Source organism: Lemur catta, chromosome 1, assembly GCF_020740605.2.
Source record: "Lemur catta isolate mLemCat1 chromosome 1, mLemCat1.pri, whole genome shotgun sequence".
NCBI lineage: Eukaryota > Metazoa > Chordata > Mammalia > Primates > Lemuridae > Lemur > Lemur catta.
The window spans coordinates 111,583,563-111,601,760 of record NC_059128.1 but is presented as its reverse complement, the minus strand read 5'-3'; the positions used below and the strand labels follow the sequence as shown (position 1 = coordinate 111,601,760).

General features: G+C 55.1%; 2 protein-coding genes across 3 annotated transcripts; both read right to left on the bottom strand.

The window, feature by feature from the left end:
- Positions 1 to 1,102: 1,102 nt before the first annotated feature.
- On the bottom strand, positions 1,103 to 5,134 carry ZNF358 (zinc finger protein 358). 2 transcript variants are annotated; one of them, XM_045547271.1, is made up of 2 exons: positions 4,988 to 5,134; positions 1,103 to 2,926 (listed from the first exon to the last, which is right to left on the bottom strand). In XM_045547271.1, exon 2 carries the CDS (start codon positions 2,886 to 2,888, stop codon positions 1,179 to 1,181), a length of 1,710 nt encoding a protein of 569 aa, XP_045403227.1. In that variant the 5' UTR covers positions 2,889 to 2,926; positions 4,988 to 5,134; the 3' UTR covers positions 1,103 to 1,178. The 2 variants fall into 2 exon arrangements, with proteins under 2 accessions (XP_045403227.1, XP_045403217.1); XM_045547261.1 differs by lacking the exon at positions 4,988 to 5,134 and adding an exon at positions 3,151 to 3,814.
- Positions 5,135 to 9,982: 4,848 nt separating this feature from the next.
- TEX45 (testis expressed 45) lies at positions 9,983 to 14,148 on the bottom strand. The gene is made up of 8 exons (XM_045547247.1): positions 13,593 to 14,148; positions 12,724 to 12,827; positions 12,537 to 12,637; positions 12,153 to 12,265; positions 11,963 to 12,072; positions 11,414 to 11,621; positions 10,815 to 10,900; positions 9,983 to 10,207 (listed from the first exon to the last, which is right to left on the bottom strand). The coding sequence occupies exons 1-8, from the start codon at positions 14,146 to 14,148 to the stop codon at positions 9,983 to 9,985; spliced, it is 1,503 nt and encodes a 500-aa protein (XP_045403203.1).
- Between the last annotated feature and the right edge of the window lie 4,050 nt (positions 14,149 to 18,198).

Genomic DNA, 18,198 nt, shown 5'->3' with positions numbered 1-18,198 from the left:
GGCCTTTGCATACTTTTGCCCTGGAGCATAATGGTTAAGAATCCACACTCTGGAGGGCAATTTGGGTTTAAATCTAGGCACTGGACAGGATTGGTGGCTCATGCCTGTAATCCCAGCATTTTGGGAGGCCGAGGCCAGAGGATCGCATGAGGGCAGGAGTTCAAGACCAGCCTGGACAGCATAGCAAGATCTCATCTCTACCAAAAAAAAAAATTAAAATTAAAAAAAAAAATCTAGGCACTGCTAACTGCCACTTCTACATCTTCCAGAGTCCTTTAAACTCTATGTGCCTTGGTTACCTCATCTGGAAATGAGGATACTCCATCAGAGGGTACCTGCCTCATGGAGCTGCTGAGAGAATTAAATGAGACAATGCAAGAGCAGGGCATAAGGGTCAGCAAACAGTACTGATTATTAAATTAGTGGTTATTCTGATTATAAAATCCTTCCTTGAGAAAGCTGGCCCCCCACCCCATCTAAATCAGAAATCTTTTTTTTTTTTTTTTGGAAACAGAGTCTCAATGTGTCACTCTGGTAGAGTACAGTGGCATCATCACAGCTCACCACAACCTCAAACTCATGGGCTCAAGCGATTCTACTGCCTCAGCCTCCGGAGTAGCTAGGACTACAGGCATAGGCACGTGCCACCAAGCCAGGCTAATTTTTCTATTTTTGGTGGAGACGGGGTCTTACTCTTGTTCAAGCTGGTCTCAAACTCCTGATCTCAAGTGATCCTCCTTCCTCGGCCTCCCAGTGTGCTAGGATTACAGGCATGAGCCACTGCGCCTGTGAGCTCCGTGAGGGTGAAGACCCCTGTAATCAAGAGGTGTTTGTTGAATGCATAAATGAGCAGCCTCCTTTTGTCCAGTGGCTTGTTACATTAGCTTTGAAGGGCAAGGGGTAGGTTCCCCGAGCAGATGGACCAGTGTGAGACCTCATCAGGGAGGCTGAGAATCCTGGCTGGTGTGGCTCCTGGCCCCAGAAGGAAGCCGGGACACTGGGGCTCCCGTCTATGTCTGGCCCCGGCTACATGGTTACATCTCCGGAGGAAGAAGCTGTGCATCGGGGAAGAAAGCGCAAAAGGCAAACCAGGACACAGAGCCAGGAAGCAGTGGGAGGATTTTACTAACTGCACAACACACAACTTCCCCAGGCCCTCTTGGATGCCAGCGTCCCCTTCAGCCATCAGGCCCCAGCAGTGCCTCTTGCTCCTGCACCCACTCGGGACTCTCGCTGGTAGGGAGGGCTGGGCTGATAGCGTCATGGGTGGGAGAGCAGGGTTCAGGGCTGGGCACAGGATCAGGTTTAGGACTGGGGTCAGATTCATGGTCAGAGCTGGCCACAAGGTCAGGATCGGCATCGTGCCCAGGTTTAGGGTCAGGTGATTCCACAGGATTAGGGCTGGGGGTGGATCTGGAGCTAGAGAGGTGCTTGGGGCTGGGATTGGGGACAGTGCCCAGCACAGAGCCAGTGTCAGGGCCGCTGCCAGAGCTGGTGCCAGGGCTGAGGCCCAGACCTGAGCCCAACACGGAGACAGCCTCGGAACCCAGGAGGGAGACCTGCCCCGGCCTCATCCCGGATGCAGGGGTCAGGTCAGGGCCGAGGCCCAGGCCGGCGGCGGCAGCTGCAGCCGCGGCGGCAGCAGCAGCAGCAGCTGCGGCGGCGGCAGCGCCCTCATGCACCCGCTTGTGCTTGGTGAGGCTGGAGGCTTGGCCGAAGGCCTTGCCGCAGAGCTGGCAGCGGTAGGGCCGCTCGCCCGAATGCACGTGCAGGTGCTGCAGCAGCGCCGAGCTCTGCCCGAAGGCCTTGGAGCAGTGCGGGCAGGCGTAGGGCCGCTCGCCCGTGTGGATGCGCAGGTGGTGCTGCAGGTTGGAGCTCTGCCCGAAGGCCTTGCCGCAGTGGGGACAGCGGTAGGGGCGCTCGGCCGTGTGCGTGCGCTGGTGCTGCAGCAGCGCCGAGCTCTGCCCGAAGGCCTTGCCGCACTGCGGGCAGGGGTAGGGCCGCTCGCCCGTGTGCGTGCGCAGGTGCTTGAGCAGCGCCGAGCCCTGGCCGAAGCCCTTGGCGCACACAGGGCACTTGTGGGGCCGTGGACCACCATGCGTGCGCAGGTGCTGCGCCAGCAGCGAGCCGTGCCCGAAGGCCTTGCCGCACACCGGGCAGTGGTGCGGCTTCTCCCCGCTGTGGCTGGAGCGGTGCTTCAGCAATGTGGAGCGCCACCCGAAGGCTTTGCCGCACGCGGCACACTGGTACGGCCGGGCCCCCGTATGGATGCCGCGGTGCTGCGCCAGGGTGGCCCCGTGGCTGAACGACTTGCCGCAGTCGGGGCAGCGGTACGGCTTCTCGCCGCTGTGAGTGCGGCGGTGCTGGCTCAGCCCCGAGCTGCGGCGGAAGGCTCGCCCGCAATCGGGGCAGGAGAAGGGCCGGGGCGGGCTGGCAGGGGCGGACGGCACCTCGGGGCTGGTGGCCAAGACCCGGGGGGTGGCAGTGAGGCCGGACTCAAGGGGGTCCACATCTGGAGCGGCGGGGCTGAGAGTATCGCTGTTAGGGTCGAGAACCAGGGGTACAGGGCCGATAACATCAGGATCGAGGTCGAAACTCGAAGACATGGGGTCGGGATCTTGGGGTTCAGAATCGCGGTTGCCCAAGATAGAGCCCGGAGCGTCGGCATCGGGGTCCACATCCTCGGAGACCGGCTCCAGATCTTCATAGCTGGGGTCCGCATCTTCTGAGACAGTGTTGAGGTCTTCTGGGTCAGGCCCTGGGTCTTCAGACACTGGGTCCAGATCTTCGGGATTGGGGTCCAGATCCTCTGAGTCAGAGTCAAGCTCTTCATAAACCACCCTCAGGCCTTTGTGGCCAGGGTTCCTTACAAGCACAGAGCGCCGCATCCCCGGCGTGGAAGTGGCAGCTGCTTCTGGGGCAGGATCTGTAGAGGGGAGGACAGAGGGTGGATGCATGTAGGTTCTCCGGAAGGGGTCCGTCTCTTGGGCAAGGGGACCCGGCTGTGCCCCCAGAACATGCTACCACGCACACACATGGATCTTTCCCTTGTCTCCAACTTCAGGGAGATTTCTGACTTGCCCTAGCCAGGGCAGGGAGTAAAGGGACCCTGGTGGAGCATGGTGGGACCCTCCCCTCTCAGCCCCAAACCTGGATGGAAGTCATGGGACCCAGCACTAGAGGTCTGCAGTGCCCAACGCCATGGCTCTGCCCCTCTCTCCATCCTGGGCTCCTCTTGTGGGAAGCTGGGGTCCTGTGAAGGAGACAGTCCTGGGTTCTGAACCCCTGGATGGGGGTCCCCTTATGGGGAAGAGGATAGGTGTCGGAGTTCCTGTGTTCCTGAGCACAGGGCCTGAATTCTTGTCCCATAGTTGGGAGTGGCAGATTTGGGAGTTCCTGGTAGGGAGGAGCACCTCTGGTTCACCTCCTAGAACGGTGGCATCCTGAGCTCTGGAACCTGTGGCTGGGGGACAGGAGTCGGGTGCAAACTACATCTGACACCCATCCTAGGTCACTGGGTGAGGACTGCTTGCCTTCTGGGAAGGAGACAACCTGAATTCCAGACGTCACAGCTTGGGGTGGGAACAAGTGTCAAAACATCTGTGTTCTCTCTTAGACCTAGAACCCCTTCCTAAAGCCAGAGGGTAAGTGTGAGAGAATGATATAGGGGACCCCTCCTGGCTGGGAGGGGTAGACAGGTAAACTAACAGACCCACAATCAGGAGGGTGGGGACAGTTGTCAGTATACCTGTTTTTTCCCTCATTGGCTAGAAGATCCTGAATTCTTTTTTTTTTTCTTTTGAGATGGGGTCTCACTATGTTGCCCAGTCTGGTCTTAGAGTCCTGGGCTCAAGTGATCCTCCTGCTTCAGCCTCCCAAGCTCCCAAGTAGCTGGGACTCCAGGTGTGTGCTAAACTGCACCCAATCGAGAAGATCCTGAATTCTACGTGCTAGCTGGAGAGTAGGTGAAAATAATACGTGGGGGCTCTCCTGGGTTACTGGGGGAAGCCCCAGACTATGTCATCCCATGAATGGGGCACAGAGATGGTGTCAACACACTTGTGTTCCTTCCTGGAGGAAAGATTCCCAACTGAGCTCAATTCCAGGGTCATGGCTGGGGCAGGCAGACAGGTTGAAAAACAATAGCTAGGACTCCTGGGGAGCAAGGAGGCAATGAGGATGACCTGTTGCGGAGGTGCTGGAGCTGCCCACCCTATGGTTGGGTGTAGATCTGTGCCTGGGGGTTGGAGGGACCTCTCGCTCCCGTTTCAGGAAGGGGGACATACTGAGCCACAACGCCATAGCCAGGCGAAGTTATGCAAACAGAGCGGAGTTCCTGGCCGGTCTCCTCCACCCATACTCCATAGCTGGAGGGTGGGGAGAGCAATACCTGGGTCCCCCCACAAACCTGGGTTCCTGAAGGGCAGAGAAGCTCTTAGATGGCTTCCAGAGGCAGGGGTCCCCTGAATTCCCATTTCCTAACTGGAAGGTGGGAGGAGAAATCACTGGGGTCCTTCCTGAGTTCCTGGGGGGCAGGTGGACCCCTCTAGGTCACCTCCGGGGGGGGGCTTCCAGAACTCCAGACCCCAAGACTGGAGGGGGAGGGGAACAATAGCTAGGCCCCTTCCTGGGGTCCTAGGGGGAGGGGAACCCCTGGATGCCCCTCCCGAGGAAGGGGCCTCGTGAATTCCCGACCCCAGGCCCAGGCGGGAGGTGGGAACAATACCGAGGGACCCAGTCCGATTGAAGGCTCCCAGCCTCGGGGGCGCTACCCCCAGGCCGCAGCGGCGGGATGGACGCGCTAGGCCGGCGGGCCGCGGGGTCCCCTCCGATCGCGCCAGCGACCCCGCTTGCCCAGGCCGGGGCAGGCGGCGCACGGGGCTGGGGGCGAATAGAGGTCGCCCCGGGCCGCGCCCCGCACCCGGGCCCCCCACCCGCCCCCCGCCCGGCCCCCGCCCGGCCCCGGCCCGCTCGCGGGGACACTCACCCGGTGCCCCTTGCCCCTGCCCGGCCCGCCGCGCCCGCGCCGGCCGCCGGCGCCCCCCGGACCCGCAGGAAGCCCCCCGCCCGCCAGCCCCGCCGGCGGCCCCCTCGGCCCAGCGGCCCCGCCAGGCGCTCCCGGGGAGCGAGAGGGGCCGGCCGAGGGCCGCAGCGGGAGCTGCTGGGACTTGTAGTTCGCCCGCGCCCGCCGCGGCCGTCGCCATCGCCGCTGCCCCCGCCCCCCGGGCCAGTCTTTGTCCCGGCCCGGCCGCCCCGGCCGCGCCTTTGTCTGCGCCGCGCCCTGCCCGCGCCGCCAGGGCCCCGTCCCTCTGTCTGTTCCCGTGCCCGTGTCAGCCCCTCTCCGGCCCTGATCCTGCCTGTCCTTCCCTCTCTGTCGCTCTCTCTGTCTCTTTGTCTCTGCCTCCTGCCCATGTCTCTGATTCTATCTTTGTTCATATAAGCGCCACGCGCTAACCGATTGCGCCACTGGAGTTGCTCTCTCTTTGTTCGAAAATCACCAAACATGCCATTGCTCTTGCAGACTTGCGACGCGCCCAGGTGTATCTAGCCTCTGAGAAGCCCTGCAGTTTAAAACCAGGCCTGTCTGCTTAATCCAGCATTTCTCCAATTTTTGTTTGTTTGGGTTTTTTTTGATGGTGAGACCCTCCACCATTTCTGGGTAACACACTTTAACAATCTCCCCAACCAAGGAATGGTGCTGGGGAGCCCCTCTCTTAGTGCTTTCAGCCTCCTACCCAGATGGTGGTGGATCCCTGCAGTCCCTGGTGGGCTCCTGGTGTCTGATGTAAGTGATGATGTCTGGAGAACCTTAGACAGGGCTGGCAAGGGCTCTGGGCAAATTTTCCCTGGAGACACAGGTCCCAGCCTCGGAGAGACAGTGAAAAACCGCTCCTGGTCCCTGGCAGCTGGGCCATGGGACATCATAAACACTGGGCCCGGGATATAAACAATAATCAGACAAGGCCACTCTGTGACCATGTCTGAACCAAGATAATGACAAGGACACTCTACAACCACAAAAATGAATATACATCCCCTTCTCCTAACTGACTCAAATGACTGCTGTGATTTACCAGTGACAATCCCAAGACTATTTCCATCCTCCCACCTCGGAGATACAAATCGCCAGAATACCCAGTCACCAATTTGATCCCTGGTTCCTGACAACACCATCCTAGAAATGCTTCCAGTCTCCTTAAAACCACCCAGCATAAGCCCGGACCCTCTAAGAAGCTCCCCTGCCACCAACTTCCCCTTACAGAGACACCCTATGGTTCCCTGATATGCCATCTTCCTCGCTGAAGCAAGCTAGATAAACCTGAATTCTTTTGACTACAGGTGTGTTTCTGGTGGTCTTTGGCTGGTGGGTTTTGTTTTGTTTTGTTTTGTTTTGTTTTTTGAAACAGAGTCTTGCTCTGTCACTTGGGCTAGAGTGCCATGGCGGTCAGCCTAGCTCCCAGCAACCTCAAACTCCTGGGCTCAAGCAATCCTCCTGCCTCCGCCTCCTGAGTAGCTGGGACTGCAGGCATGCACCACCACACCCAGCTAATTTATTTTTTAGTTTTGGTAGAGACGGGTCACACACTCTTGCTCAGGCTAGGCTAACTGCTGACTTCAAGTGATCCTCTGGCCTTGACCTCCCAGGGTGCTAGGATAACAGGTGTGAACCACCATGCCCAAGACACAGCTTCTTTTTTTTGAGACAGAGTCTCACTCTGTTGCCCTGGCTAGAGTGCCGTGGCATCAGCCTAGCTCACAGCAACCTCAAACTCCTGGGCTTAAGCAATCCTTCTGTCTCAGCCTCCCAAGTAGCTGGGACTACAGGCATGCACCACCATGCCCAGCTAATTTTTTCTATATATATTTTTAGCTGTCCAAATCATTTCTTTCTATTTTTAGTAGAGACGGGGTCTCGCTCTTGCTCAGGCTGGCCTCGAACTCCTGACCTCGAGTGATCCACCCGCCTCGGCCTCCCAGAGTGCTAGGATTACAGGCGTGCCACCGCGCCCAGCCGACACAAGCTTCTTGAATGTTCTCCTTCCCAAAGCAGAAACTAAAATCTGCTTGATTTTGTGGAATTGCCAGAGCCTAATTCTCTGCCCTAAGCTAAAAGAAAAGAGAGGTAATGAGGTGAGAGATAAGATTGGGATTATCAGAGAACTAGGGGACACTTGATGCTAGTCTAGGCTACTCCCAAACACTGAAGATTTCCTGTCTACAAAGGTAATATTACTCTTGCTGGGAAGAGCCTATTATTAATAGCAGATTATCCACCACCAAGATTGTAACCTGGGGCAAGATGGGTGCTCTGAGCAGATGCAGATCTGTTGTTAGGAGACAGAGTCCAGCAAGGTTGGGCTCCAGATTCAGTGATCCTGGCCTGGTTTGGGAAACCAAGTAACGCACAGATGCGCTACTGAGCAGGGCCAACCAATCACAGTATCCCACTCCTCTGAGTACAGTGATTGGTTCACGGTTAAGCATGTGACTCAAATGGGCCAATCAGCATATTCTTTAAATTCCAATATGAGGCTTGAGCTGGGAAGACCTCCTCGCCATTTCTTTGGGGGCTTTAATTGTAACAATTGGGGATACCAGCATCCTCTTTTACCACTGCTTGGAAGGACTGAGAGATGGTGAAGGACACAGAGTCCTGATGTGAAACTAGCATGCTTGATGTTAGACCCAAGCCCAGACTTTCTTGTTTCTAAATCCATAAAATCTCTTTTTTGCTTGAGCTGGACAGAGCTCCGTTTCTGTCACTTGTAACAAAAATGACTTAAGGCCGCACACGGTGGCTCACACCTGTAATCCCAGCTACTATAGAGGCTGAGGCAGGAGGATCGCTTGAGGTCAGGAGTTCCAGACCAGCATGAGCAAGAGCAAGACCCCGGCTCTACCAAAAATAGACAAATTATCCAGGTGTAGTGGCACATGCTGTAGTCCCAGCTACTCGGGAGGCTGAGGCAGGAGAATCGCTTGAGCCCAGGAGTTTGAGGTTGCTGTGAGCTAAGCTGATGCCACGGCACTCTAGCCCAGGTGACTGAGCAAGACTCCAGCTCAAAAAAATAATTAAAAATTAATTTTAAAATGACTTAAGACATTAACAAATTTAGTAACCATTCATTGAGCTGCAGCCAAGCGCCAGACCCTGTTCTAAGCATGGTACATACACATTTTACTTAATTCTTGCAGTCATCTGTGAAGGAAAAACTATCACCATCCCCATTTTACAGATGAGGAAACTGAGGGTCACAGCATGTTCTTGCCCAAGAACAGAAAGGCAGATCTGAATTCTGTTGAGTTCTGCTGCTGTGTTATGCTCACCATTGACAAAGTTGCTTTTCTTTAAAAACATTAATCTTGGTTTTCTCATGGTCAATCCTATATTATTTGTCTTAGTCCATATCCTTTGGGGGGAGCTGAGTGGGATATACGAGGGATAAATCCATAAAATACACCCAGAATCATCCTGATGTGGTGTCTTTCCCCACTCATTAAAGTTTCTGTTCTTCCCTGGCAAGCCATCCCAGGACTGGTCAGTTCTATTGTTATGAAATGCTTCAAATTGTGCTGCAATCTGACTCCTTGTAACTCCAATCCATTTTTCATCTGGTGTCTTGGCTGTTTTAAACCATTCGTGGGATGAGGCAGGAGCCCAAATAATCCCACAACTGGAGCTACATGGAACTTAACACCAAAGGAAGCTTTCTAAGCTTCCTGGCAGGCAAGGCAAAAAGGGAAAGCCTTTCTGTTCTAGTGGTCTGGTCCACAGGCAGACAAGCTTCATCAGAAGAAGATGAATTTATTGCAGTGGATTTCAACCAGGGAAATTCTCCCCACCCTGGGGACATATGGCAATATCTGGAGACATTTTGGTTGTCACAACTGAGAGGGAGGTGTGCTACTGGCATCTAGTTGGTAGAGGACAAGGATAGTGCCAAACATCCTATCATGCACAGGATGGCCTCCAACAAAGCATTATTTGATTCAAGATGTCAATCAATGACAAACCCTGGTTTATCATGAAGAAACACAGTAAGGAGTGTGATGCAAAACATCTTTAGAGGATTCAAATAGAGGAGTCATTCCACAGTGAGCAGATTTTCTCGCAGTCAATGTGGATACCATGAGTGCAGGCAAAAGGGCCATCTTGTCCCCATAGGATGCAAATCTGGACTCCTGCACTTCCTATTGAAATTGCAACTTAGCCTGGAAGAACTGTTGCTGGTAGGGAAAGTGCTGCTGGCCAGGTTGAGGTTGGCTACTAGTGGCCCTGTTGGGTTGATAGCTTTGGTCTTTAGAGGTCTGACTCCGGGTTCAGGAAAGCCATGTTCACTCCTTGAAACTGGGTGCTCAACAGTCTACAGGGGCAGGCCCTGGGCATGGCCACTAAAGCCCACCTTATACCAGACAGACCTGACTTCTTCCCCACCAGACCCCATACCTAAAGGTCAGGCACTGTCCAAGGTCCTGGTCCTTGCTTAGCCCAGTCACTCATGGGCGTCAGGGCCCTACCCCATCATCCTCCTCTAGACCTTTTTCATTTTGTCCCTGGCTAGACACTTACCCCTTTGGACATCACCGTGTCCTGATGGCTTTTGTCCATTTGCCCCTGGACCCCACTCTGACCTGGGGGCCAGTGGCCCAGCCAGCTAGTGCACCACCATTCACTGTCCAGTCTCTGCCCACCATGGAGAAAACTGCTGGGCCACTCTCAGCTGTGTCCACCCCCATATGCCCTTGAACAGCCTCTCCACCATTGAAAACTTCTCCCTACACCCTGGCCTTCCTCCCCTCTCCTCACCTTCATCCTTAGAAGGGAAGCCCCCCTCCATGACCCCAGCCACATGCACTGACAAGTGCATATATTTCTCATTTCTAATGAAAGAGTTACTCCTTGCTCTGGTCCCCACCCATCCAAGCATCCTCTCTTATGGCTGAAATGATAGGGAGGGGTGGGATGTTGCCAGGGTGATGTTTATTGCTGGCTGGGGCAGGGGTACATAGGGGACTGGGGGGCCTGAGGGTCTATCTTCTCTCTGCAGTGCCTCTGGCGAGGTGTGCCCAGTGGCACGTGGCTCTCCTGTGGTGTGCCCAGTCTCAGCACTGCTGGGCCCTGGTACTTGGCAGGAAACTCGTCCCTGTACTGGGTTGACAGGAAGCGCAGTCCACCCAGAGGGGGCTCCACGTGGCTGTATTTGCACTGTGGAGTCATGGTGGGCAGCCTTGCAGGGCAGCCTGGTGGGTGACTGACCCACCCAGACCACCCCACGGTTCCCGGTCCACCTTGGGGCATCAAAGGGTGGGTAGAGGCTCAGCCAGGTTTGGCTGGTGCTTGGGGCCGGGGGGAGGTAGGCAAAAGGGGCCCCAGTCTGGGCTGACCCAAGAGCTGATGAGAAGCCAGAGGGAAACCAGAGGTGCCCCTGGAAACACCCCAGGACTGGGGCAACCCTAGGTAACTCTGACTGAACCCTGGTCTTGGGGCATAAACATGGCTGGTGCTACAAAGGTGCACCTGAGCTGCCTCTGACATGACCCTGGGGTCTACGGCCATATCACCCTGAACGCGCCCAATCTCATCTGATCTCAGAAGCTAAGCAGGGTTGGGCCTGGTTAGCTTGGATGGGAGACACGAGCCTTGGGGTGAGCTAGGGATGATTTTCATGCTGGAGTGACATTAAAATGACCTTGAGCCTGGGGTGATCACTAACTCTGAGTCTGGGGTGACAGTACACTCACCCTGAGATAACTCTACCCTGATTTGGGGGTTACCTGGTGAGGGATATATCCCTTTCCCCTCTCTCCCTCACCCGCTGTAGCATCTCTTCAGTGATGGGGACTCGAGCTGCTCTGTGTGGCGTCAGCATCTTCTGGTTCATGGTTAAAAAATCGGATTCTGGGGATTTGAGTGGGGGCGGCTGAGTTGAGGGGCCGGGGAAGGTGAGGGAGGGCCGAGGGGGGGGATGTGCCAGACTAAGGGTGGGGCAGGGGTTCGGGGTTCAGGGTTCAAGCTTGGGCTGGCCCTGATGTTGAGCAGGGTCGAAGAATGGATTAACATCAGGTACGGGTTGTGGGAGTGGAAAGGCGGGTGGTGAGAAGGCCAGGGGCGGGGCCTGGCCAGATGAGTATGGGGGCGGAGCCAGGTAGGGAAGGCTACCTGGTTAGGGGGCGGAGCCAGAGTCAGAGGCAGGGGGTAGGGATTGGGAAAGGGGCGGAGCTAAGACCCAGCTAGAGTCCCAGTCGTGCAGGGGGCGGGGCATGGCCACGAAGTGGTGGGACTATCCAGGGGCTGAGGTAGGGTCCTGGTCAATATGGAGTAGGATTTAGCCTTCAGGAGGCAGAGCCAGAGGATGGGCGGGGCCAGACTTGTGGCAAGGGTGGAGTTTTGGGGGGCGGGGCCCACACTGACCTCTGGTGCCCTGGGGCAGGTTGCTCGGCAGCAGGTGGAGGGTGGGCGCTTTCTGCGTCCCTACCGGATCTGTCTCCAAGGGGTAGTAGTCCGAGCCCATAGTGGTGTGGAAAAAGTGTCCAAGCAGCTTCGACTCTCCTAGGGTCACGTGACTCTGAAAGTGCTCTTGGGGCATGTGGCGGCGGGGTGGCTGGGTCGGGGGTGGTGGCTGTAGGACCACATGACATCTGGGAAGCTCCCGGTGGTCGGGATGTCCCACGGGGCCCAGTGGGAAGGAGGCAGTGGGTGCTCTGTGACCTTGGACAGCTCCCTCATCCTCTCTGGGCCCCATGCCATAGCGTTGGGAGTTGGTACTGTTATCTCGTTTTAGTCAAGAGCCACTGAGGCTCGGAGTGATTAACTGACTTACTCTAGATCATTCAAATAGATCCCGGAGATTCCTGTGTACATGTCAAACTCATTCCCACCCCAGGACCTTTGCACTTGCTGTTGCTCTGCCTGGGAAGCCCTTTTCCCTGGTCAGCCCTGCTGCCTTCTTTTCCTGCTGACCTGGCCGTAGAAGAACTGCATGAAGGTGTCCAGATGGCCAGGGCCGGGGCACCAATTTCCTTTCAGGATGTGCGACTCTGGAGTCTGACTGTGGTAAAGAACAAACGGCTCTACCAGTGGCAGAGTAGGTACTGAGCTGCCCTGCGGGAGCCCTGCGGGAGCCCAAGGCAGGGCAGGCAGCAGCTCTCACCTGGCTCCCGGGGATAGAAGTGCTCTGCCGCGGTGGTCCTGTCGTGGAAGAGGCCATCTCCAGGACGGATATTCACACAGTGGATGTGGGCCACGGCCTGTGCCTTGTCATACCTGCAGGCAAGGTGTTATTCTACCAGTAATAAGGTAAGGTAGGACCCATCCGGGCCCTTATAACCCCCAGGAAAGGGAAGCATCTGGGTTGCCCAATGGCCAAGTCGTGGGGCGCTAATGGTGGGAGATCTAGCACAACAGTGTGCCTTGCCTGCCAGTGCTGGACACCTCAGAGGCAGAGTATTGGCCCCGGATCCCTACGTGTTCCATTCCACCTGCTGCTGAAAGCCAATTGTCCCATCTAGGTGGGAAGGCAGTGGTCCCATTGTACCTGTCTGGGGGCAGGCCCTGGGGCCTGTAGGCCTGTTTCTGCTCCGAACACATGGGGCCGTAGCCAATCTTGCAGTCTCCAAGTTCCACTTTCGAGGAGGCCTGTGGGCAGACAGGGATGAGAAGGCCCAAACCACCCAGCCCTCATCGCTGCCCTCCTCAGCGGCCCCAACCCAGCCTCAATTTACCCTCTTACACATCAAGGTAGGTGGGCCCGGCAGGGACTGGAACTGTTTCTGGTAGGAAGTCCCCTCCTGTCTCTTGTTGTCCCATGTGAGGATGTTGGGGCCCCCTGAGGATAGGCAATGGGGGAGAGAAAGTGGGAGGTAGAGAGAGAGAGAAAATGGGATAGATTCCCTGCAGCCTCAGACCACTGGAATTTCATTCCTTGCCTGGAAAGAGGAGTTGGGCTGTCCCCTGTCCCTGACCAGTCTATATTGAGGGCCATCTGGCAAACACCAAAAAAAAAAAAAAAAATTAACAGTACCAACAATAACTACCACGTACTGTGCTGAGCCAGACATCAAGGTCAAGTGCTTTGCACCTTGTTCTTGGACATGGTACTATATCCCCCATTCTACAGCCTCCCTGAGGCTCAGAGAGGTTAAATGACTTGGCAGAAATCACAGAAATTAGGAGCCAGAACTAAGAGCCAAATCCAGGTTGGACAATACCTGAGCCACCTTGGAGGGTCTCTGTCTAGTGGTGTCCCCTAGAAGGCCCCCAGAAAGACAGATTTGGAAAAATCACACGAATGGCAGCTACGAGCAGGTTCCGTGGTTTCTGAGCCTTGGTACTGCTGACATTTGGGGCTGGATGATTCTTTGTCGCAGGGGCTGCCCCGTGCGTGGTGGCAGTGCTGAGTGGCATCCCTGGCCTCTACCCACTGCATACTAATGGCACCCTCGCCCCCGGTCCGTGACATCCTTTTGGAAACATTTTTATGTTTCCAGACATTGTCAAATGTCCCCTGGTGAGGGTGGGCGAGGGTGGGGGGAGTCGTAGAGTCCTGGCTCCTCTTTGAGAACCACTGTCATTGAGCAAAGCGCGCGCTCACCGAGGTGGCTGCAGGGCGCGCGGGGCTGCGGGCACGCGTCGTGGGGCGGAAAGAACTCCTGGTGCGTGGTGGCCGGGATGCGCAGCTTGTCCCGGTCGCCTGGAGTCACCGAGTTGAGGTCGAAGATGAGGCGCGCACCGCGGATCTTCTCTCGGGCGCGCGCGGGCAGCTCGGGCCACCCGTAGGCGGCGCGTGCGTTGGAGATGCTGGCGGTGACGCGCGCATCCTCGTGCAGGCGCACGTTGCTGGCCTGCATGGCAAGCGGGCGCGCCCGTCCCCGCTCCGGCGGTGGCGCGCACGGCGGCGAGAACGCGCGGCGCGCCTCCGACAAGCGCTCCCCGTTGGCCCAGCGCTCGTCCGCTGGGAAGAGCGGCGTGCCCGGCAGCCTGGGGGGTGGCTGCGCCCGGGTGGCCCCCGGGTATGCGGGAAAGTCTCGGTGCGCCGTGGAATGCATGACGCCCCGGTGCAGCCGCGGGTCGGGCCCCAGCTTGAAGTGCGAGGCCTTGAGGAAGTCCAGCTGGGACATCGGGCACGGCAGGAGGGCGCCTGCGGCCATCGTGGGACGTGGCACCACCTGGGCGGGGGCAGAGGCGCGGGACTGAGCGACTGCCCGCCGAGGACAATGCTACCTTGTATTCCTTTGTGTGCGCCAGGCACTGGGCTGGGGGCTGGGCCCCCTGTGGCTACCCCCAGGGAAAGTAGAGATGTAAAGAATCATTCAGTTGGTGCCTACTGTGTGCCAGGCCCTGAGGATGGGGGAAGTTACATTCAACAGACCTAGAAGCCCGCCCTGTGTAATTGATAATGAGGCCAGAGGTGACAGACAATACTGAATAAATATAAAAACATAAATGGAAGAGTAAGTTAAAAAAAAAAAAGTCACACAAGGCAGAAAGCTAGAGTTTGGAGGAGGGTTTTGCGATTTTAAACAGGGCGACCAGGACAGGTCGCACTCAGAAGATGGTTGATCAAAGACCCGGAAAAGGTGAGGAGGAGGACATTTGGGTATCTGGGGAATAGCATTTCAGGCAGTAGGAATAGCAAGTACAAAGGCCCTGAGGCCGGTAGGCAATGAGATTGGAAAGGTAATGGGAGGCCAGATCCTCCAAGGCCTTGGTGAGAACCTTGGCTTTTTCTCAGAATGAGGTGGGAGCCATGGGAGGGTTTAGAGCAAAGAAGGGATATATTATTATAGGAAGAAAAAAAAGTGTCTCCATGGTCAGTACTTACTGGACACTCGCTTTGTGCACATTTTTACCAAATGGATCCCATGAGGTGGGTTTTAACCACTATGTCACAGAAGAAGTTGAGGCTCTGGGAGGTCATGATTTGCTTGGGATTTGAACCCAGGACATGACTGCCTCCTACAGTTTGTCTGATATAGGAACTCCCCTCTCCTCACCTTTGGTGAATCACCAAGGTCATGGCTTTCTCCTCCTTCCCATCTGGAGACCCATTTCTGTTCCTCTGCCCGCCCGGGCCTTGCAGCCCTGGCCACCGTTCCATTGCTGCCACAGACTTTGTCACTGGTCTTCCTGCCCTCTGCAATTGTCCTGGGTCTGGCTTATGCTCCTCTGTCTCTTCAGGTCTTCAAACACCTCCCCCTTCCCTTCTCTGACCTTCAGCTTCAGGCTCCAGGCCTCCCCCAACCCTCTGCCCCTTCCCAGCCACCTGGGACTTTCCTGCCTTTGCTTAGAGCGCAGGTGGCTCCCCCACCTTCCTCCTTGTCCCTGGAAACTCCACCTGCCCACAAGCACTCCTGGCACTCAGGCTCACCTCCTCCAGGAAGCCCTCCCAGGCTACTGCAGCCCATGACCACTTGCTCATGTCTGCCTCTTTGGAAAACACACATCAAAGGGGATGTGTGTGTGTGTGTGTGTGTGTTAACAAAACCACAGTTTTTTGGTTTTTGGATCATTTTGCCACCTGAAAATAGTTGAGAGCCAAGAAGATTCCAGAATAGTTTATGGGGAATCCAACAACTGAGCTGACTAGCTGGGTAACCTTGGAATAAGTAATTGAGCTCCCATGAGCCTCACGTTCATCCTCTGATTACCAGGGACAAGGACAGTGCACCTACCTCAAGGGATGTCATGGGTCTGGTGAGTCTTAGGAAATGCACTTGGCTGCAGGCTGGACCCTCAGACCCCATCTGGCCCTGGTCTTCCAGGGGACACTCATGTTCCTTCCAAGGCTGCACGCAAGTGTAGTCCAGCTCTACCCATTGTGACCCCAAGAGCTTCCCTTGTGACGATGCTGTCACAATGGTCCCTGAGCACCTCTGGGGGCAGCTGGGAGGGAAATTAGGAGGCAAAAGCCAGGTATGGTGGCATGTGCCTGTAGTCCCAGCTAACCAGAAGACTGAGGTCTGGGTAATATAGCAAGACCCCATCTCAAAAAAAAAAAAAAAAAAAAAAAGGCTGGGCACAGTGGCTCACGCCTGTAATCCTAGCACTCTGAGAGGCCGAGGTGGGAGGATTCCTTGAGCTCTGGAGTTCGAGACCAGCCTGAGCAAGAGCGAGACCCCATTGATACTAAAAATAGAAAAATCAGCTGGGTGTCATTGCGTGCACCTGTAGTCCCAGCTACTTGGGAGGCTGAGCAGAAGGATCACTTGAGCCCAGGAGTTTGAGGCTGCAGTGAGCTATTATCATACCACGGCACTCCAGCCTGGGCAACAAAGCAAGACCCTGTCTTCAAAAAACAAACAAACAAAAACCCAGGAAAGGTGGGAAGAGGGAGTTGCTATTTAATGGAGACAGAGTTTCAGTTTGGGAAGATGAGAAAGTTCTGGAGATGGAGGGTGGTGATGGTTGTGCAACAATGTGAATGTGCTTAATGCCACTGAACTGTGCACTTAAAAATGGTTAAGATGGTCAATTTTATGTTACACATATTCTACCACAATAAATTTTTTTAAAAGAAAAGCATTTTCTAAAAAACATGAACTAATTAAAAATATGAGAGTAGTTTTCTGAAGTCATGGGCCTTACTAAAAAGAAAAAATAATAATAATAAAAATAAGGGTGGTGAAGGTGACCCAGTTTGGGGCGTCCCAAATCACTGACTGGGTCCGTTCCTTCTCACAAACTTCAAGCAAATTATTGTTCAGTCCACAGAGGTGAGACCAGAGCACCTGCTCCCCAGCCACCAGCCCGTGTGAGGGCTCTGAGATGCAAACATACATTTCAACCTCATCCTCCTGCCTGCTAGAAAAAGGAAGACTCAGAAGACAGATCCCAGATGCTAATAGGAAGAGAAAGAAAGAGAGAGAGAGAAAGAGGTGATTCTATTATTTAGCATCTTAATCTCTTTTGTGAAGTCAGCAGGAAGGAAGCAGGACTAAAGCTGTGATTGGGAAGGAACAGCTGTTATTTGTATTAACCAGGGAAAGAGGTCTAGTTGCTCTTGAGGTGTGGACAACATTCCCGTTTTTCCTGTGTTCAGACGCGATTACCAAGTGAATTTGTTTTGTCTCGTTCCACCATGGTCATAGAGTGGCCTTGTCTGATGTTGGCATTCTGTGAAATTGTTTATGTGCAGCAGGAGGACATCAGGGGACAGCTGTGACTGCCAGGCTAGCTCCTAGCAACACCAAGGTCAGCTCCTGTCTCTTGTCTCAAAGGTCAAGTTCAGCCCTAACCAGACGCTGGGAAGGCTGGGCAGTGCCTGCAGAGCTCACTGCTGTGTCTCTGGTGCCTGGAAAAGGTGCTCAGAAAAATGCCTTGTGCTGTTACAAGGGCGTTGGGGATGGCACAGGCTTGAGAAAAGAGATCACTCATTCATGTACCAGCAGGCTCTGCAGCCAGAGGCCCCCTTCCCTCTGCATGCCCAGACCTTGGCTTGGGTTTTTAATTTTTTTTTTTTTCTTTAGAGATGGGGTCTCGCTCTGTCATCCAGGCTGGAGTGGCTGGAGTGCAGTGGCATGATCACAGCTTCCTGCAGCCTCGAATTCCTGGGTTCAAGTGATCCTCCTGCCTCAGCCTCTGAGTAGCTGGGATTACAGGTGCATGCCATCACGTCCAGCTTGGCTTGGATTTTTTTTCTGCTGCTGTGACCCCAATTGGAGGAGAGGAGGGTACACATGAACCCTTGGACTTAAGTCTTTCCAGGGACAAGTGTTGGTTGGATGTGGGAGTTAAAGAGTCTCTTGGAGCATAGCGAGACCCCATCTCTGCAAACAATAGAAAAATTAGCCAGGTGTGGTGGCCTGCACCTACCAACCCAGCTACTCAGGAAGCCAAGACAGGAGGATCGCTGGAGCCCAGGAATTCAAGGTTGCAATGAGCTATGATCATGCCACTGCACTTCAGCCCAGGTGACAGAGTGAGACCCCATCTCAAAAAAAAAAAAAAAGAAAAAAAAAGTCTCTTGGGATATTGTGGGGAAGGCAGCTGGGGGAGGCAAGGGCTCAGGGTCTGGGGGAGAGAATGGGGTTTCCCTAGGAGGCAGCTGCAGGATGGGAAGAAGTGGACGGATTCAGGGGATATTTTGGAGACTTTGGATATTTTGGAGAGGTAGGAATGGAAAATGGAGCAGCCGATGTGGGAAATGGTTTGACAGTTCGTCAGAAAGGTAAACATAGAGTTTCCATGTGATCCAGCAA

Excerpts from the sequence above, each read along its gene's own strand:
- ZNF358 (XM_045547261.1), bottom strand. The coding sequence starts at position 3,223 with ATGGAGAGAGGGGCAGAGCCATGGCGTTGGGCACTGCAGACCTCTAGT. Across the intron at positions 2,927-3,150 it reads GTCCCATGACTTCCATCCAG|ATCCTGCCCCAGAAGCAGCT; the intron begins GTTTGGGGCTGA and ends TCCCCTCTACAG.
- TEX45 (XM_045547247.1), bottom strand. The coding sequence starts at position 14,148 with ATGGCCGCAGGCGCCCTCCTGCCGTGCCCGATGTCCCAGCTGGACTTC. Across the intron at positions 12,266-12,536 it reads CAGGGCCTGCCCCCAGACAG|GTATGACAAGGCACAGGCCG; the intron begins GTACAATGGGAC and ends CCTTGCCTGCAG. Across the intron at positions 10,901-11,413 it reads CCTGCCCCAGGGCACCAGAG|AATCCGATTTTTTAACCATG; the intron begins GTCAGTGTGGGC and ends TCAAATCCCCAG.